At 44.8% G+C, this 19,815-nt stretch overlaps 1 protein-coding gene across 1 annotated transcript; it reads right to left on the bottom strand.

Moving 5' to 3' along the window:
* Window positions 1–5,487: 5,487 nt before the first annotated feature.
* Window positions 5,488–6,435, bottom strand: LOC116887287 (olfactory receptor 2A12-like). Its single transcript, XM_032888870.1, has one exon. It carries the CDS (start codon window positions 6,433–6,435, stop codon window positions 5,488–5,490), a length of 948 nt encoding a protein of 315 aa, XP_032744761.1.
* Between the last annotated feature and the right edge of the window lie 13,380 nt (window positions 6,436–19,815).

The raw sequence follows: 19,815 nt of genomic DNA, 5'->3' as shown, positions 1-19,815 counted from the left end.
CAAGAGCAAGGCTGGACATTTAGCTAGATGTCTGAAACCACATACAGGTTCTGGGGAGCTACTAAAGTGAGCTCAGCCCAGAGGCTAAGATCTACGACCCCCTTAAGCTGGGCTGCCTATGTTCTGAGAGACAGCTTGGTGGGAAGCAAGTGCTGGGAACCCGGAGCCCCTGCCACATCTCTCTCTCTCTCTCTCTCTCTCTCTCTCTCTCTCTCTCTCTCTCTCTCTCTCTTTCTCGTCCTTTCCCAAGTACTATAAAAGCTAAACATGCTCCTCACTGGTAGCTTTCTCCTGCTCCCAAACCTTGTCAATTCTTCCAGCAGAAGGGAGCTTAGAAATTTGGTGGTGTCTGACTCTGGCTATATATAACTTGGGCATCCTGTGATGTCCTTAGGGTGGGAAACCTTATGGTAGCCCCACCACCACCTCAAAAATCTCTCACTCTAGAAGTCTTCCGAAACCTCAAGAGAATTCCTTTCCCAGCATTTTCCTGGTTCAGTATGGATTTCCTTTCTCCCTGCTCAAGCATCCCCTGAGTAGCCAGGAGACTGTAGGTCCCATATCTTCTCAGCAGCAGGGCCTACATTCCTCATAAAGCTCCATGGGCCATCAGTATCCACACAGCTGTGTCAGCTTTCTTTCTACTACATACCTGCATTTGTTTCCCCCCTGATGAGAAACCTTCCATGTGCAGAAAATAATGTTTGCTCTGTGATTGGCAGGAGCCCTTCCTGGGCATATTCCTGTCTAGCTCTCCAGTGGCACCACTTGGCATAGTTCTTTGATTGACACTTCACTATGGGCAGCCAGAACCACCTGTATTTGCCCCAACTTCTCTTGCCCCCCATCCCCATCTCTGGCTACCCTGTCATAGTATGTAGCCTGTAAAACACCTGTGCACATCTCCAAACCCAGCTCAAGTGTGCTCTGGTCTTTGAAGGCTTCCCTTGCAAGCAGGTGGCCTCTTTCTTTTTTTGCATCTAACCTCACACCCTGTGCAGCTCCTCCATGGTATCGACTCCATGCTTACCAGCCACCTCACCCCTCCTGAGGACCTTGCAGTCTCACTTATGTTCTTCTCTGTGCTGTGGTTTCACTGGCCACTTGGTTGACTCTAGAAACATTCATGTACACCATGGTAGGTCAGCATTAGAGACCAAAGATTATCAAAGCTCGGCTCCTGGCTTTGCTCATGATGAGCTTGAGGACTGGCTAGGGAATGGAGAGGGATCCCATTGGGCTTGGGGAAGCACACACACAGGTTTCTGTGATGACACAGAGGGTCCCATTGACCCCCTCCCCACACAGACAAGGGAGTTCATCGAAGAGTCAGTATTTGAGCTGAGCCTTGGGAAAATGAACAGGAATTTGATCTGTGGAGAAGGAGAAGGACAGCCTGAATCTGGGGAAACAGGGTGTGTGAAGATTCAGAGGAATGCAAAATGGCCATGTATTTCCCTCCTCGGGACAGTGTTTGACATCAATCAAACAGATCATATAACTGAACTTAGGCTGCATTAGGAGGGCAGAAGGAAGCTCCATGCGAACAGAACATGATGGGAATTATCCCTGATGCAAACCATTGTGGGAAGGAAAGGAATCAAAGGGGAATAAGAATAGAATTTTGGCTATGTCAGGGACTCTCGGGTATGCCTGCAGGCCCTGAAGCTCCCTAGAGCTCTGCAGGCCCTTCTTGGGGTGGTGGCTACTGGCTCAGGTCCATAATATTCTCAACTTCACAGCTTGTTCCCCAGGGTCTGTATCCTCCAACACCTGTAAAGGTGGCACGGATAAATTCTCAGCCAAAGGAACAGATACATAGATGGATTTTTTTCTTTTCCTGATCAGAAAATTAGGTTACAGAGAAATCTCAATTTCTCTCTGAAGTATAAAAAACCAAACTAACCAAATAAACAACCCCTAACCCCACCCCAAATATAGTAAATGGTTTATAAAAATAAAGGGTTGAATTCTGTCTCCTGTGTGTGTAACTAAAGTACTTTGATCTTCCTTAAAGACAACCTGAAAAAATGAAGACACGATTTCTGGTCACAAGGCGACAGGGAACCTACTTCAGTTCCATGTCTGCAATGTGCCCTTGATGTGAATCTTCTCACTAGACAGCCTCAGTCCTGAAGGGGAGGAGTTACATTATACTGGTAAATACGGCTGGAGATTGAGCTTTAGTGTCTCTAGTGATCTTGGCAAATGTCAGCCTTTGGAAGACTTGGAGAGCCCAACTCAGACTGCAAAGGGGTGGACATGAGCTTTGGGAAGCTTTTGCCCAGTGGCTGGCAGTGGGGCAGAAAAGTTTGTCTCCTTGCCTGCCTCATTTAGATAATGAAGGCATTTTAGCCTATCAGCAGGGGCTGTTGTGCAAAAGTGAGAAGGAACGGACGTGTGCTCATCAAGTATTACGTTCCACTCAGCTCAAACGTGCTAGCTCCTCCGCCTTGTCCAGAGAAGACACATTGCAAGTATTCCACCGGATGCCTGAACTAGCAGGGTAGCACAACCTATACGTACTGGTGGATGTATGTACAGTGCAGACGCTCTGGACACAGGGATGATTCAAACCCTGCCTGAGGCAGAGCAGGACAGAGTTCCTCACTCTGGCAGTTTAAAACCTAAGAGTGGCTTATTTCTTAAAATTTCCATTTAACACACACGCAAGTGACCGTGGAACAGAAACTTCAGATAAAGGGGAGGGGATAGGCTCCATGATGGCCAGCTCCCTCCTGCGCTAGAGGTGACCTGAGCCAGACGCTCCACCTCAGTTGACCAGACTTCCAGATTCTAAGAACTGTGCTTCAAGCCACCATACTTCAGAGTAACTTTTAAATACAGCGATGTGAGAGCAGTTCATTGCTTGGTGTCTCTGGCACATTCATTTGTGTGACCCTTTCTGAGTGTCAGGCACTACAGTGGGATTTTAGGCATTCTGTTTTGAACAAGATGACACTAGAAATTTACTGTTAAGACTAACAGGGTACATGTAATGTAAAGTGAAGTTTGTGAGCACTGTCTAGTTCTAGTCACCTAGAAATAAGATTGACTTGTGTTTTTTATACTACATCATGCTAATTAAGGTGGAAGTCCACCATAGACCAGACAGCCTCTGGGCTCAGAGTGTAATGGGAGGCTCTCTCCATTCACAGAGCTTCTTCTTTGCTCTTGTCTGGGGAGTTCAACCCCCACCCACCAAGCCTCTATCTGAGGAAAGTCACTTAGCCTCAGTTAGATTACAGGATCCATTTCCCGTCTCCTGCTAAGAGCCCATTCAGCCAGCACCTGAGACTCTGAAAATGCTTTCCCATGCTAATGAGGATTTCAGAACCTTAAACCCCTCAGACAATGACATTGGCGCACCCTGGATGTTCCTAACCTCAGTACCCCAAAACTTTATAAGCCTTGAATTACTGGGAGTAAAGTTGACCTGCCTCCCTGTGGTTGGTCCCAGTGTACACCCCCCCCCCCCCGTTTGTCCTTGTTTCTGCTTCGTTTGCCTGAATGGACCTTGTTAGCTGATCCACAAGGGCAGGGAGAACCACACTGCATGGTGAAGTCCAAAATTTCCCTTTTTAAAATGAAATAGCCAGATGCAGTGGTGCACACCTTTAATCCCAGGCACTTGGAAGGAAAAGCAGGTGGATCTCGGTGAGTTCTAGGCCAGCCTCATCTACACAATGAGTTCTAGGCCAGCCAGGGCTACATAATTAGACCTTGGCTCAAAAACAAACAAATAAAACAAAACAAAAACTCAATAAAATAAAATACATGCGTTGAATATAAGCCAGTCAAAACTGAGTAAATTTTGCCAATATTTCAATACATTTCAAAGTTTCTTTCTATTTACTACTATTTCATGACTTCAAAAGTGGGATGGAAGGAATTGTAAGACTAAAGAATATTTGAGCAGCTTGCTTATCCATTTCATACTGAAGGGGGCAGGAGCTCATAAAGTCCCTGAGGGTCACTTGACTCTTAAGGGCATGGTTTCTTTAGTGGTGTAGCCTTGGGTAAATTGTCTACATTTCAGTACATTTTTCAGTACATTTCATACATTTTTAGCACATACTAGAATAAATCACTCTTAAATTTAATTGAATCCAAACAAAAGTTTAACAGAAGATCGAATAGACCAGTTTAAAAGATAGCTTAAAGAAAACTGCTCAAAGCCAGTTTAACTTTATTTCTTATTGTCTAATCCTCTTTAACAGGATTTGTTTAATTTTATGTGGCTGGGTGTTTTGCCTGCATGTACGCCTATATCCCACACATACAGTGCACCATGCAGAGTCAGCAGGGGGCTTCAGATGCCCTAAAATAGGAGTTCCAGACAGTTGTGAACTGCCATGTGGATGCTGGGAACTGAACCCAAATCTTCTGCAGGAGCCATCTCTCCAGCCCTGTCTGATTTTATTTCTTAAAGGAACAAAAAGTAAGATTGGACAAAGCATCACAAAAGATTAATGTGTCTGCCTCTGTCTCTCTCAGGTGCATGTCTATAGATAAGTACTTACATACACAGATATATAGATTATAAATATAGATATAGTATACCTTTATTTTTTATTTTATGATATACATATATATTTATTTTGTCAAAATTGAGATTTAAAATATAAATTTTAAATGGACCAAGTAAGAGGCTAGAAAGATGGCTCAAGGGTTAAGAGCATGTATTGCTCTTCTAAAGGACCTGACTTTGTTCCCAGAAGCCACATAAGATGGCGTACAAACACTTGTAAGTTGTAAGTCTGATTCCTAGGGAATATGACACCTCTGGCCACACACACACACACACACACACACACACACACACACACACACACACATACACACACACACACACACACACACACACACACACATGCACCTTGGCCTCCGAAGATACCTACAATCACATCACTTCATACACATGCACATGCACATGCGCTCACCTGACCCAAGAAAAAGTCATTTTCCCAGACTGAGCTCAGGATAGATCAATCGCTAGCCACAGTTTGACAGACAGATGTAAAGCCACCGTCGCTTAGACATCATAGCATCTAGTAAAAAAATCAATGCCAAGTATTAGCAGCCAAGTGTTCACCAAACAGCAGCCAAAAACTGTGTGGTCACCTAGGCTATCTCATGTCATTTTCAAGTCTAAATTCCTATGTACTGTGGAAAAACCTGTGCTCCTGTTAAGTGTTCAGCTGCACTCATGCTGAACTGACATGAACTTCTAGAAGTAAGGGGTGAGCCCATGGCAAGCAACAATGTCTACAAACTCTAAGGGCAGCCTTTTAAAAATAATCCTTTGCCTCAGTACTTGACTGAGTCTTCATTAGAAGCTGAAAATGCAACAAGCAAGGTGGGACTTTCTGTTTAGGGGTGGCTACAACCTCTCCTGGCTGCTTAGAGCTCCAGGAAAACTCGAGCTATTCAGAACTGATGTCTTTAGCAAGCCAAAAGAGATCCATCCAGTTGTCCAGTTCTGGCTCACTGGGCTGTCCCTCTGCCTCCGAGTACTTTCATAAAAGCGCCCTTCACATCCTTATTCCGGAGGCTGTAGATGATGGGGTTGAGGAAAGCAGAGACAACGTTGTAGAACAGAGCCAGCTTCTTGTCCCGCTCTGGGTCATACCAAGAACCAGGTCTCATGTACATGACCATGGCTGGCCCATAGAACATGGTGACCACAGTGATGTGGGAGGCACATGTGGAGAAGGACTTGAGTCTCCCCTGGGATGAGCGGATTCTTAAGATGGAGACAAAGATGCAGGCATAAGAGGCCAGGATGAGGGAGAGAGGGACCAAAAGTAAGACGAAACCCAGGATGAAGTCCAAGCGGTCATTGAAGGATGTGTCTGCACAGGCCAACTTCAGGACAGCGGGGACCTCACAGAAGAAGTGGTTGATCTTGTAGGGACCACAGTAGGGCAGACGCATGGTGAAGACAGTGTAGATCAGAGCACCCATGACGCTGATGGAGGAGCATATTGTAACCATCTTGGCACACACGAGACGGCTCATGAGTACAGAATAGTGAAGGGGGAAGCAGATGGCGACGTACCTGTCATAGGCCATGATGGCGTAGAGAACACACTCGGCAATACCCAGGACCAGGAAGATGAACATCTGGGCTACACAAGCACCCCAGGAGATGGTCCTCCTTGGACACACCATGTTAACCAGCATCTGGGGCACAGTGGTAGTGACGTAGCTCATGTCTACCAAAGAGAGGATGCTGAGAAAGAAGTACATGGGCGTGTGGAGGCGAGAGTCTAGGTAAATCAGAGCGACGATGAGTCCGTTGCCCAGGAGGGTGACCATGTAGAGAAGAAGAAAAAAGATAAACAGGGCCATTCTGATCTGGGATTCGCTGGAGAAGCCCAGGAGGATGAACTCGGACACTGAGCTGCAGTTTTCCTTTCTAAGGGTCTGCATGGTGAGCTGCCTGTTACGGAGAGGCGAGCCGCTCTGTCTGTGGTCGCAGGGGAGGAAGAGCAGCAGAGCCACCCGCACAGTGTACACACAGTTGCTTCCAGCCACGCGGTCAAACCTGTATTGAGTTGAAGGGAAGGAAAATCAAAGTCAGGGTAGCTGTGACATTGGGCAAGGAGTTGAGAGATCTGACTGCTCACAGGATCGTCCCTGGAAGCCACCTTCATCCCCAGAAGACAAGGTGACTTTTTGCAGTAGGGAATTCAGCCAATCCACAGCCACTGCCAGTTCATCCAACCAGGGGTGCACACTTGTCCCTGTGGTAGGCAGACCCTTCTGCTGAAGATGAAAACGATAAATCCGAAAGTCTGGGTTAGCAGGCTGTGGGTGCTTAGGGCACTGCCAAACCAGGGCTGTGCAGTAGCCACTGAAGTCACAGCCGAGCTGTAACCATGGAGGAGACGAGTGGAGACCTTAAAAAGCTGATAGAAAAAGATGGGAGAGCAAAGGGAAGTTTACTACTGGCTTTAGGTTGTAGCCAAATCCAGGTAAAGAATGTTAACTTAGAAACTAGGTTGTAGGTGACCTTATCAATAGGTTTTATAAAAAAATCCTAGGCAAATTATCTTGAGACAAAATTACTAGAGTTTGTAAATGTTTTACAGCATCTTAGAAATACCCAATTTAATAAAGATGGAGGAAAAAAAGAAATACATTCAGGGGCTGGGTCTGCAGTTCATTTGGGAGAATGCCTCTAATGTGCGCTAGGCTCAATAGAACCCATAAACCTGGCATCGTGACACATACCTGTAATTCCAGAATCAGGAGATAGAGACAGAAGGACCAGAAGTTTAAGGTTATCCTCAGGGACTTAGTAATCAAAGGCCAGCCTGGGCTACATGGGAGCCTGTTCTCAAAAAACAAAAAACAAAACAAAAAACAAACACCCCCCCCCGTAGTTGTCTAATAAATATTAAGGGTGAAAACAGAAAAAAATAAAATAAAAAAAAGAAACCCAAAAAACCAAGTAGCACAGGACAGGGCCTCACAGCCTGGCACTGAGGCAGAGACCCCCAGTTCTAGCTTGGTGCTTTCAGTCCCTGAGGACTATGCAGGCTTTGTTTCTTGAACTTAGATAAGTGAGGTTTTCTGTTTCCTTCCCATGACTAAGTACTTAATCAGATTCTCCTGAGTGACCTATGGCAGTCATTTACCCAGATGTATGACCTTGAGCAAACTCCTCTGCTGGTCTCATCCTCACTAGCTGGTAAACAGAGATGAAGTGTTTGTGGTTCAGAGTTATAGCCAGGTGCATACGAGATACAGGGTCGAGACATTTTTTGCAGAATATAAACCAAGAGATGAATAGCAGAAGCTAGTTGTAAGGGAAACACACCCAGAAGTCAGAAGAGTTTGGCTGCTCCTGGCTTTGCCCCTATGTGCTGTGTGATCTTGAATGAGTCCACAACCCTCTCTGAGCTTCACAGACCCACTTTTTAAACTGAGTCTTTTGGATTTGATGTTCCTATAGCACCCTTCAGCCTAATTGTCTATGATATCAAGCTAGAGACCTGTAAACATTCCAGTGCCCTGAGCATCAGAGAAGGGCTGAGATGGGCAGAACTGTGTGGGTGGGGTTTGTTCCGGAAGTTTCATAAGTGAGCCCAGAGCATTTGTGGGTGGGTACATAGCATGTGAACTTGGAGTCAACAGACTTGAATCTGGTTGCCTCTGGAAAAGCAGTCATGCTAATTACTGTACCAGAGAGACCTCTGCAGACCCGATATTGCCTTCTGAGTCACAGAACTGTCAGAGGCCTTTGTTTTTCATCTATAAAGTGATATCTCTTCCACAGGGGAGACAGCGTGGGATGCATCTGCTTCACAGAAAGTGATCAACACATTTTGACAACTTAGATAGCTGGGCATTGGGTAGACTGTATCAGGGAGAGGAGAAATAGAAGACCTCATTCCTGAATATCAGGTTCTGAGGGGCAGGTCTGAACGCACAATGGGAAGGACTGGAAGCCATGAGATGAGGGTAGGAGTGGAAGGCAGGTGTAGTCAACTGAACAGGTAAAAGACACATAAGACGTGCTCAGAGATTCAAAGAGTCTGAGGAGTTGGATAAAGGAGCAAAATGTCCCGGATAAAAGTATGAGGGTAAGAGGTGGCATAGCCCAGCTCAGGGCACTGAAAGGGGAAACTTTCAGGAAACAGGAACTGGTCCGCAGGGCAAATGACCACCCCTGACATCCAGAGGAGGGCCGAGAATGAGAAGATGCCTATACTCCCCTTCCAGTTGTGCTACACTCCAGCCCCTCCATCACAGAGGCCTCCCACTGGCCTTGTCACCCACACAGCAGCAGGCATACTCTCACTTAGCCGGGTTGGTCCTTCTTGGTTTTTGTTTCGTTTGGTTATTTTTGTTTTGTTTTGTGTTTCCAGACAGGGTTTCTCTCTGTAGCCCTGGCTGTCCTGGAATTCTCTCCCAGGCTGGCCTTGAACTCAGAGATCCACCTGCCTCTGCTTCCCTAGTGCTGTGATTAAGAGTATGTACCAATCCCCCCACCCCACCCCACCCCACCCCACCCCACAGTTTGCCTGCCACATCTTGTGTCTCCCTGATGGAGCTCAGGGCCTTGCCCAGTGGCTCTGACTTTTCAAGTTGGTATGATTGTCCAGTTGCTAGGGGAGACTCCTGAGTCTCCCTTCACTGTCATCTTAACGTTAAGCGACTCATCCTAACGAGATGACCAGCACTGGGATCCTGTCTGGGCAGCCTAAGACCCCTCCTCCCAGAGATGCAGGACCTCCTAACAGCTGGCTTTCTTGGTACTTTCCCGGGACCCCTTTCCCAACTGCAGTTTGATTGGCACCTCCCCAGGTCCTTTGTGTTCCCCCAAGCCCTGCATCTTCACAGCCCCACTTGGGGTCCTCTGATCCTTATTTGGATGGTCCAGCTTTGTTTATTTCATGTGTGTATTGTCTTTCTAACTAGGCTGTGGGTTGACGCTGTCCCTTTTTGATCACCCCACAGCTTCTAGGAAAAAAACCCAAAACACTAGACACTTGTTAAAGGTTTAGAAACCATGTGTTCAAGAGTGAGTCCACTTGAGGAAAGATATGCAGGAGTTAGTGCCCTGCTGGGCAGTGGTAAGGACAGTTAGACAGCCCTATATCAGCATTATGTTTCTCTGTGTAAATCGAGTTCTGCCCTGTCTTCTACCAAAGTAATGAGTGCCAGTATGCCAGCACCGGGGCTGGGACTATTACCAGGGCTTTGAACAGCATAGGTGGCCTAACCACTATGCTTTTCTGCCTCTTGCAAAGGGATAAGGGAGCCATTACTTCAAGCCCTCTCATTAGGAAAGCACACTGTTCACATCCACTAGTCCTCCACCTGCTGGTGTCCCCTCCTCCTTCCCAGGCTCTAGGCTTCTTCTAGAGAGGAAGAATGTGCTTCATGAAGCACAAGTCTAGAAAAGGCCACGAACAGAGCTGTAGAGCAACCTCTGCCCCAGAAGCACAAGCTTCTTTCCCTCCATGCCAGCGAGTGGTCTGGAGAGACAGAGGCCCCTTTGTTCATTCTTGGATATGCCCAGCGCTGTACTACCCCCACCTCCCAACCTTCAGTCACCTTCAAGTGGCCAGCCTGTTCTGCCTGAGCAGCTTCCTCCACCCCTGTGGCAGCATCCACCTGTTTTCTCTTGGTTTTGTGGGTCACAACAGGAAGCAGTCCATTCTCTGCTGCTTACACTGTGGGTCTGCAGGAGAGGTCCGCTGTTCTCTTAAGTTGTGCAGGGTAGGTCTCCAGTGGGCAGACCCAAGGGTGCTCTTGTGTCAGGCGAGGTTGGAGAGTAGGGTTCCAGTCCATGAAGCCCTGGGGACTACTTGCTCACCCTGTGAATACAGTGTAGAGCCTCTGGGTTGGATGAAAGATGCTGCCAGGAAGTCTAATGCCCTCTAAGACATTTCAGGCTGGAACTGGGAAGCTGGGCATCCTTTAGAAGTTTCCAGTAGGGACTGAAATTTCTCCCTGCTGACACTTAAAGTGTCTACAAGGCTGTGAGCCTGGAAACCAGGTGGTCAAAAGGCTGGACAGATGGATAGCCCTGTTCTGACCCACCCTGATGACTCCCAAGTGTCTGCTTGAGTCCTACTGGAATTCCGAGGACAGAATACCAGTCTTCTGGCTTTATTTACTGTTGTAGAATAATGATCACCACACAGGAGCCTGCCTTGTGGATGAGAGGTGTGGGTTACAGCTACAGTGCCATCTGACAGGCTGGTCTCTGCTAATAACCTGTTAAGACTTCCTAAATCATAAGTCAGTTAAAATCATAAAGCATGAACCTCATACTATCAGAGAACGAGGGCGAGAGCAATCACACCCTGAAAATAGTATGTGTTTAAGAATGGAAGAGACTCTCCTCTTCTCTCCCCCTCTTTCTCTTTTCTTCTTTTCCCTCCCCTTCCTTTTCATCTCCCCTCCTCTGCCTCTACTCCCCCTCCTCATCCTCTTTTCCCTTCTCCTCTTCCTTCTTCTCCTCCTCCTGCTCTTTCTCTTTCTGCTCCCATCTCTCTGAGGTCACCCAGTTCAGCAAATGGACCAGATGAGCCCGGAGCCTCGAATCATAGCCCCCTGAAGCCTGATACCATCTGTCCCAGCGTACTTGTCTGTCTCTCAACACTTTCTTTTATCTAACAGTTATGGTGGGTTAATGTCTACCTATGTGCACTATGATTGAATTTGTGAAGATTCTGTTAAGAATTTCTCCGTGTGTTTATAAGGAATTTGAGCCTATAACTCTCTTTATTGGTAATATAGTTTCTTGACTTTTTTTGTAGTACACTGGTGCTATGTTGGTATAATGTTTTTGTGCACTGGGTAAAGTTTACTCTTGTATTTTTATTCAAATGCTGGTTTCTCTGCCCTCATATCTTGTTTCAATCCAGGCATGTCATTGTAATGCTAAGGCCAAGAATCTCCTGTCTCAAGTTTGTGCGAACAATTCTTACCATTTGTTCTCTGCCTTGTCAATAAATGCTGATCACCCAATGGCTGGGCAGAAGAAAGAATAGGGCAGAAGCTTCCACCAGCCAGGGTGAAGAGGTGTGTGTGTGTGTGTGTGTGTGTGTGTGTACACGTGTGAGTATGTGTGCTAGTGACCGTGTGCATGTGTGTATATTGGGTGGAGATTCAGATCGGCATGAGAAGGAGAGAGTATGAGAAGGCACCATGAGGAAAAAAAAAAAAACCACCTGAAGCCCACAGAGCCAGATGACGAATAATATGCAGGTATCATGGGATGGTGCTGGGAGGGAGCCAGATCAACACAGGGATTTTTATAGATCATTTAACTGCTATGGAGGTGCAGATTGAAATAATAAATGGCTTTCCTATGTGGTTATTGGGGACTGGCAAAGGTTAAAGAAATATAGCTGCCTGATTAATTCACCTTACTTGTTTATATTAAAATTAATTTATTTTACAGTACTAGGCTGACAGAAGGACTATGTGTTCTTAAATTTTCTAGGAGAGTTTGTACAGACTTTGCATAATCTTATTTCTTATCTGATTGGCAGAGGTCACACTGTAGAAATGTTTTAATTATGTATTTAAATTTAAAAAAATATATTGGGTGTGCTGGCACAGGCTATTAAATCCAGGACTCTGCGAGGGGGAGGCCAACAGGGTTCGCATAGTGAGTTCTGGCCAGCCAGTACTGTGTAGAAAATCCTGTCTCAAAACAAAGAAAGAAAGAGACAAAACTTGTATTTGTGATTAGCCAGGTGAGCTAACGTTTAAAAATCAATCTCAGTATTTAATGTCTTTCAATGTCTGTCCACTTTACCTAAGCTTTAGTTTGATAGAATAAAGTTGCTCATAACGTTCTCCCTTTTATTTTAAATCTGTGGAATCGACTGTGATGCTCTCTCCTTCTCATTCCTGACACTGGATGTTAATATCGTCTACCTTTATTTCTTACCTGTCTACCTCCTCAAAATAAAAACACCAGGGGCTGGAGAGACAGCTCAGTGGGCGAGAGCACTGGCTGCTCTTCCAGAAAGCTTGGGTTCAATCCCCAGCACCCGCATAGCAGTTCACGAATATCTACAATTCCAGTTCCAGGGGATCGGATAGCCTCTTCTGGCCTCTACTAGGAATGCAAATGGTGCACAGACATACATGTGTGCAGACAAAACACCCGAATACATAAAGTAAGACTTAAAAACAATTAAAAATAACTTTATAATGCTTTTCCTAACATTGCCTATTCCTGTTTTATCTTAGTGATTTTTCTTATCTTTGGTATTTTTTCCTTCTCTTTGTATCTAACTTGTTCATCTTTATCTAGTTCTCCCGGCAAAAGCAGGGGTCATTGATAGGTAGGTGGCCTTTTCCTTTTCTAAGGTAAGAATCTTAGTACTAGGGATCTTTTACTAATGACTGTTTTCATCACAGCACTCAATTTTTGATATATTTTCACTTGTTGCAAAATGCTAACTTCCTTTGATTCATAGAGCTTTATAACCTCTCTCAGTTGTGTGTTTTTTTGCTTCTAGATACTTGGAGCAAAGTATGTGTCTTAGTTACTGTTTAGGTATATGTCTTAGTTACTATTCTATTGCCATGAGGAGACACCATGACTAAATATTTGTAGAAGAAAGTGCCTATTGGGGTGCTTGCTTACAGTTTCAGTGGTGAGTCTATGACCATCATGGTGGGAAGTGGACAGGCATGGTGCTGGAGAGGCTGAGCCCACGATTATCATGACTTAGAGCATGCAACGTGCAGCAGGCACATCTGATTTGCAGACAGCAAACAGAGCAAGACCCTAGGCTTGGCATTGGCTTTTGAAACCTCAGTGTGGTAGCTCTTCTTATGGTTTCTCCATGTGTAATTTTTTCCTTTTTATGTTTTCATGAATTCTTTGAGAATTTCATACACTGTATTTTGCTCACCCCTTCCTTTGATGACAGTTGGGTTAGGCACCAATCTATCAGTATGGAAGAATGTCACCATTAGGTGTCATTTCATTGACATTTTTTTGCCAGTTGTGTTTGGTTCTGTGGTAGGTTGGAGAGGTTGCATTCAGTGACCAATGGAACAGATCACAGATGCAGAGACTACAGCCAAACATTAGTGGAGATTAGGGAATTCTGCTGAAAAGAGGAAGGGAGGATTGTAGGAGCCAAGCAGTCAAGGGTCAATGGTCAAGGACACAATAAGAAAAGCCACAGAATCAACAAACCTAGACTCATATGGGCACACTGAGACTGAAATGACAACCAGGGAGCCTGAATTGGTCTGACCTAGGTCCTCTGTGTATATGTTATAACTGTACAGCTTGGTGGTTTTTGGGATACCTAACAGAGGGAGTGGGGGTTGTTTCTGGTGCTTTGCCTTGTTCAGCCTTCATATCAGGGGAGGTACCTAATCTTACTGCAATCTGATATGCCATGTTTGGTTAATATCTCCAGGAGACCTGCTCTTTCCTGAAGGGAAATGGAGGAGGAGTGGATGGAGAGGGAGAAGGTGGGGGTGGGGTGGGGATGGAGGAGGTTGGGAGTGGAGGGAGGGAGGGAAACTATGGTCGGGATATAATACACAGAGAACAAATTAATAAAAAAGATGTATTATAATTATAAAATAGTTAATAAAAAGTTGAAGAAAAAATCCCCTCTTCTAATCTCTTCCAAGATATGCTCCCCCATTTCCTATCCTCCCAACTTCGTGTCATTTTTGAAGACCACTGAGTCCTGTCACTGCTGCTTCTGTTCTCTTAGTTGTGTGGGTAGCCCCTGGATCATCTTACACATAAATATAATGAAAGAAACCAAAGACTTACACAATGAAAACTTTAAGACACTGTGTGGAGACAATTTTGGAATTTTGGTTTCTTAAAAAAAACCCCACAAAATATTATATAAACATGTTTTTGTCTTAATCCCAGGTGTGGAATATGGGACTGCTTTAGATTGTCCCCAGAGTTGACTATGATTTGCCTCATGATTTGACAGAGACATGATTTTGCCAGCAGGAGATAGTTTCTGCAACTGTGTGATGATTAGAATCCTGAGGACTTTAAGAGGGTATATAAATGCTGGGGTCCCCAGAGCTAGGGTTGGGTGTTAATTGGTTGTTGTTGGTTATTGATTGCTGTTAGTTGTTGGTTGTTGTTAGTTGTTGTTGGTTGTTGGTTATTGTTGGTTGTTGTTGGTTGTTGTTGGTTATTGTTGGTTGTTGTTGGTTATTGTTGGTTGTTGTTGGTTGTTGGTTGTTAGTTGTTGTTGGTTGTTGGTTGTTGTTGGTTATTGTTGGTTGTTGTTGGTTGTTGGTTGTTAGTTGTTGTTGGTTGTTGTTGGTTGTTGGTTGTTGTTGGTTATTGTTGGTTGTTGTTGGTTGTTGTTGGTTGTTGGTTGTTGTTGGTTGCGGTTTGTTAATAATCTGCACAAAGAAGAAATGACACCAACTGACAAATGGGACCTCATGAAACTGCAAAGCTTTTGTAAGGCAAAGAACACTGTCAGTAGGACAAAACAGCAACCTATAGATTGGGAAAAGATCTTCTCTACCCCTACAACTGACAGAGGGTTACTATCTATAATATACAAAGAATTCAAGAAGTTAGACTCCACAAAACCAAACAACCCAATTAAAAATGGCGTTCAGAGTTAAACAGAGGATTCTCAATAGAGGAATCTCAAACAATGGAGAAGCATTTAAAGAAATGTTCGTTGGTTATCAAAGGAAATGCAAATCAAAATAACCCTGAGATTCCACCTCACATCAGTTAGAATGGCTAAGATCAAAAACTCAAGTGACAGCACATGCTGGTGAGGATGTGGAGAAAGAGGAACACTCCTCCATTGTTGGTGGGATTGCAAATTGGTTCAACCATTCTGGAAATCAATCTGGAGGTTCCTCAGAAAATTGAAAATAGTTCTACCTGAAGACCTAGCTATACCACTCCTGGATATATATCCAAAAGATGCCCTATCATACCACAGGGGCACTATGTTCATGGCAGCCTTATTCATACTAACCAGAAGCTAGAAACAACCCAGATGCCCCTCAACTGAAGAATGGATACGAAAAATGTGGTTCATTTACACAAAGGAATGCTATTCAGCTCTTAAAAATGAGAACATCATGAATTTTGCAAGCAAATGAATGGAACCAGAAAATATCATCCCAAGTGAGGTAACCCATATCCAAAAGGACATGAATGGTATGTACTCCTGAATACTCATGATAAAATCCACAGAACTCAAGAAGGTTAACAAAAAGGAAGGGCCAAGTGAGGATGCTTCAATCTCATTTAGAAAGAGGCAAAAAATAATCATGGGAGGCAGGGGAGGGAGGAACCTGGATGGGGAAGAGGAGAGAATGGAAATATGCAGCTGTGGGGGTGGGGTTGGGGCAGGAGAACCTCTAGAAAGTCCCAGAGATTTAGGATGTGAGAGGATCCCAGGTCTCAATGGGGACAACCTTAGCTGAAATGCTCAACAGTGGGGAGATGGAACCTGAAGAGACCTCCTCCAGTAGATACACAGACCTGGTCCAGTAGAGGGATGGGACCACTCACCTACCTTAAAAAAGTTGACCCAGAATTGTTCCTGCCTAAAAGAAATGCAGGGACAAAAATGGAACAGAGACTGAAGGAAAGGTCACACAGTGACCACTGGCCCAACTTGGGATCCATCCCATGGGCAGGCACCAAACCCTGTCACTATTACTGATTCTATGAGGTGTTTGCAGACAGGAGCCAAACATGACTGTTCTCTGAGAAGCTCTACCAGCAGCTGACTGACAGATGCAGATACTCACAGCCAAGCATGGGACTGAGGTCAGGGACCCCTATGGGTTTGTGGAGTTAGACTCCACAAAACCAAACAACCCAATTAAAAATGGCGTTCAGAGTTAAACAGAGGATTCTCAATAGAGGAATCTCAAACAATGGAGAAGCATTTAAAGAAATGTTCGTTGGTTATCAAAGGAAATGCAAATCAAAATAACCCTGAGATTCCACCTCACATCAGTTAGAATGGCTAAGATCAAAAACTCAAGTGACAGCACATGCTGGTGAGGATGTGGAGAAAGAGGAACACTCCTCCATTGTTGGTGGGATTGCAAATTGGTTCAACCATTCTGAAATCAATCTGGAGGTTCCTCAGAAAATTGAAAATAGTTCTACCTGAAGACCTAGCTATACCACTCCTGGATATATATCCAAAAGATGCCCTATCATACCATATGCCCTATCATGCCATATCATAGAGTTGGGAGAAGATCGAAAGAGCTGAAGGGGATGGTAACTCCATAGGAAGAACAACAGTATCAACTATCTCAGACCTGTCCGACCTCCCAGAGACTAAGCTACCAACCAAAAAGCATACATAGGCTGGTCTATGGCCCCTGGCACATCTGTAGCAGAGACCTACCTTGTCTGGCCTCACTGGGAGAGAATGCACCTAATCCTGTAGAGACTTGATGCCCTAGGGAAAGGGGATGCTGGGGGGGGGGTGTAGTGAGGTGGAATATTCTTTTCTTTGACTCTTGAGTGTTTTGTGTTTGGCTTTTTGTTAGGTGACACCAGAGCCTCAGTGAGTCTGGCTGGTGGGTGCAGGATCGATTGCTGGTCCAGTGTGGGTTCTGGAAGTTGTTTTCCTCGAGTCTTCCCTCTGAGACCCCGTGATCACTGGTTTTCTCTGTCTTCAGATAATCTCTTTACTTACATATACTGACCAACACTCTGTGAGCATGTAGAATGGAGCCCTCTGCAGATCGCTGGATCTCTTCTTGACAGCATCTCCTCTCCTGTGAATTTCAGGTGCTGTGGTTTCCCAGTATATCTCCCAACCCAGAAGACCCCCCCCCACTTCCTCTTCTCTCAGTCCCCACAGCACACTTTAGCATGTGACAACCTGGAAGAATTGCAGAGCTCAACTCCCTGCTTTCTTGTCTGGCTTAGATGCTTTTGTTGTTGCTAGGCAAATTCTCTATTTTAAAAATGTTTGTAATTTAAACAGGATCACATCACTTCCTCCTCATGACCTGACATCCAGTGTCTTAGAGAACTGATCTCACCTGTTTTGTTCAGGGTTTGGGTTATTCATGAGTTGGGGGGGGGTGATTCCGATTCCTGTCACTTCATCTTACAAACAAATTCTACAACTGGTATCTTTATACTTCAGAACTCCAGCTCATCTCAGTAAGGGTTTTGTACAGAAAATCTTGCAATGCTACAGTGGTGTCCAGTTTAGTATTATTATAATAGGAAAACTGAGATCAAAACTACAGACTAATAGGCGACCAGGTGTTTGAAAATAATGGTTATAAAGAATATATAAGTAGACGGTAAATTACTTCTTGTGTATCTTGTCTTTAAAAGGGCTGGGAAGATGGCTTAGTAACGTACTTGCTGCACAAGCATGTGGACCTGAGCTTGACCCAGCACCTGTATAAAAATGTGTGCCTAGCAGTGTGGGCCCGTGATAACAGTTCTGGGAGGCAGAGACATGGGGATCCTAGGGTTTGTTGGCCGGCCAGTCTAGCCGACTGGTGAGTTCTAGGCTCAGTGCGGGGCCCTTTCTCAAAAATTTAGTAGGAGGGTTATAGAAGAAGACACCTGATATCAACCTAATGGCCTCTTTATGTGCACACATAGGAAGTCTGCACACACACACACACACACACACACACACACACACACACACACACACACACACACCACACCTGAGCACACATACATACATATATCATATACATACACAAATAAATAAATAAATACTAAACAAAAGGCTCAATATATACATTAGAATTTGCCCACAAAAAAATAAACATAAAACCTCGATGAACAGTGGTTTAGACATGCACACAAATTATGTTTTCATACAGCGAGAGACTTTGCATAACCAACTATTTATACTGGTTCATGTGGATAATGTTAGTGAGAAAGATATTGTTGACTTTTGAGCCATGTTCGTATGGACTCAAGATGGTTTGCTGGACTCCAGTGACTACATCTGTAGATGAGAAAAGCGGGGAAGGGAGTCTTGAGGAATAGAGTTGGGTCACGGTCACCCTATTTCTTTCATTAGGAAACCAATTCTTTTCTTAAAACTCATCAGTAGAGGCCCATCAAGTGAAAGCACTTGCTACCAAGCATGATGCCCTGAGTCTGATCCCTGAAACTCACATGATGAAAGGAGAAAACCAACTCTAACAAGTTGTCTTATGACCTCTACATGTATGACGTGGCATGTATACACCCATATACACATAAACATGCTCCACACACAATTATATAAACAATAAATAAATGCTAAAAAATTAAAGCTCATAGGTGGAATACCCCATTAAGTCTTATGGGACCAGACCAAGTACTATTATCTGCCATATTACAAGAGACTCTGGAAGAGGAAGGAATAGGGTTGCCACTCTGGTTTGGACTGTTGATGATGTGTCGACTACCCCCCAAAATTGTCATCATACACATGTTGGTTTTGGCAAAGAAAAGGTAGATGGGTAGTCTTCCAATTAGAATCAGTTACAATACTGTTAAAAGTAAAATGTGCTATGAGCCCAGATAGAGAAGACCCGCTGTCATTTAGCCAGAGAAAGAGCCCGCGAGAGCATCAGTAAGTCTCAATTGGACCTTTCCTTGCAGGGTAGTGCTTTTGCCCTTCTGCCTTTCGTATTTGTTAATTTCCTTTATGAGTGTGGATTCATATCTGGAATTCAAGAACAGGGAAGAATCTAGCAGAGGTCAATCTGGACACGGAGGTATCCATAGTGGAATGACCCTAGGATCCTGACTTGTCTCTAACACTTGTGCCCGGAGTTGAGACCTTGAAAGCACCTCATGATTCCTCAGAAGGGTAGGAGGGCTCCGGCTTGGGTAAGCCACGCTGCAGGTGAGCTAGGCACCAGAAAAGCTTTGAGCACACTACCTGACCAGTCTATACACTCTGGTGGTCCTGGCTTATCTTCCCAGCCCACAGATCTCTCCAGAGACACCAGACAATCAAATTTGGATGACATTTCATCAACCTCAGACGCTGGATCTTGGATGGGTCCTCTTACCACTTTGCCCAGTGGTGTCCCACCTCTAGAGAACACTGGTTGTATTTCTCTTTTCCTTTGGGTCCCTAGGAAAGTATGTTTTTAGCAGAAGCCCCAGAAGTTCCCGGCCACCCCCAGCTGCTACTTTTGACTCTAGAGTCCACTAGTCAACTGCCTCCAGTCCTCCATCCTTCCACATGTGATCCTGTTCTGTGTGAATGAGTCTCTATTCTGGCTTGTGCTGTATCATGACCTGGGGTTGAGTACCCTTTAGGAACACAGCCTGTGCGGTCCCACAAAACTGTTAAC

Source organism: Rattus rattus, chromosome 1 (genome assembly GCF_011064425.1).
Source record: "Rattus rattus isolate New Zealand chromosome 1, Rrattus_CSIRO_v1, whole genome shotgun sequence".
Taxonomy (NCBI): Eukaryota; Metazoa; Chordata; class Mammalia; order Rodentia; family Muridae; genus Rattus; species Rattus rattus.
The sequence above is the reverse complement of the archived record's forward strand: the minus strand, read 5'-3'. Positions and strand labels throughout refer to the sequence as shown.

Excerpts from the sequence above, each read along its gene's own strand:
- LOC116887287 (XM_032888870.1), bottom strand. The coding sequence starts at position 6,435 with ATGCAGACCCTTAGAAAGGAAAACTGCAGCTCAGTGTCCGAGTTCATC.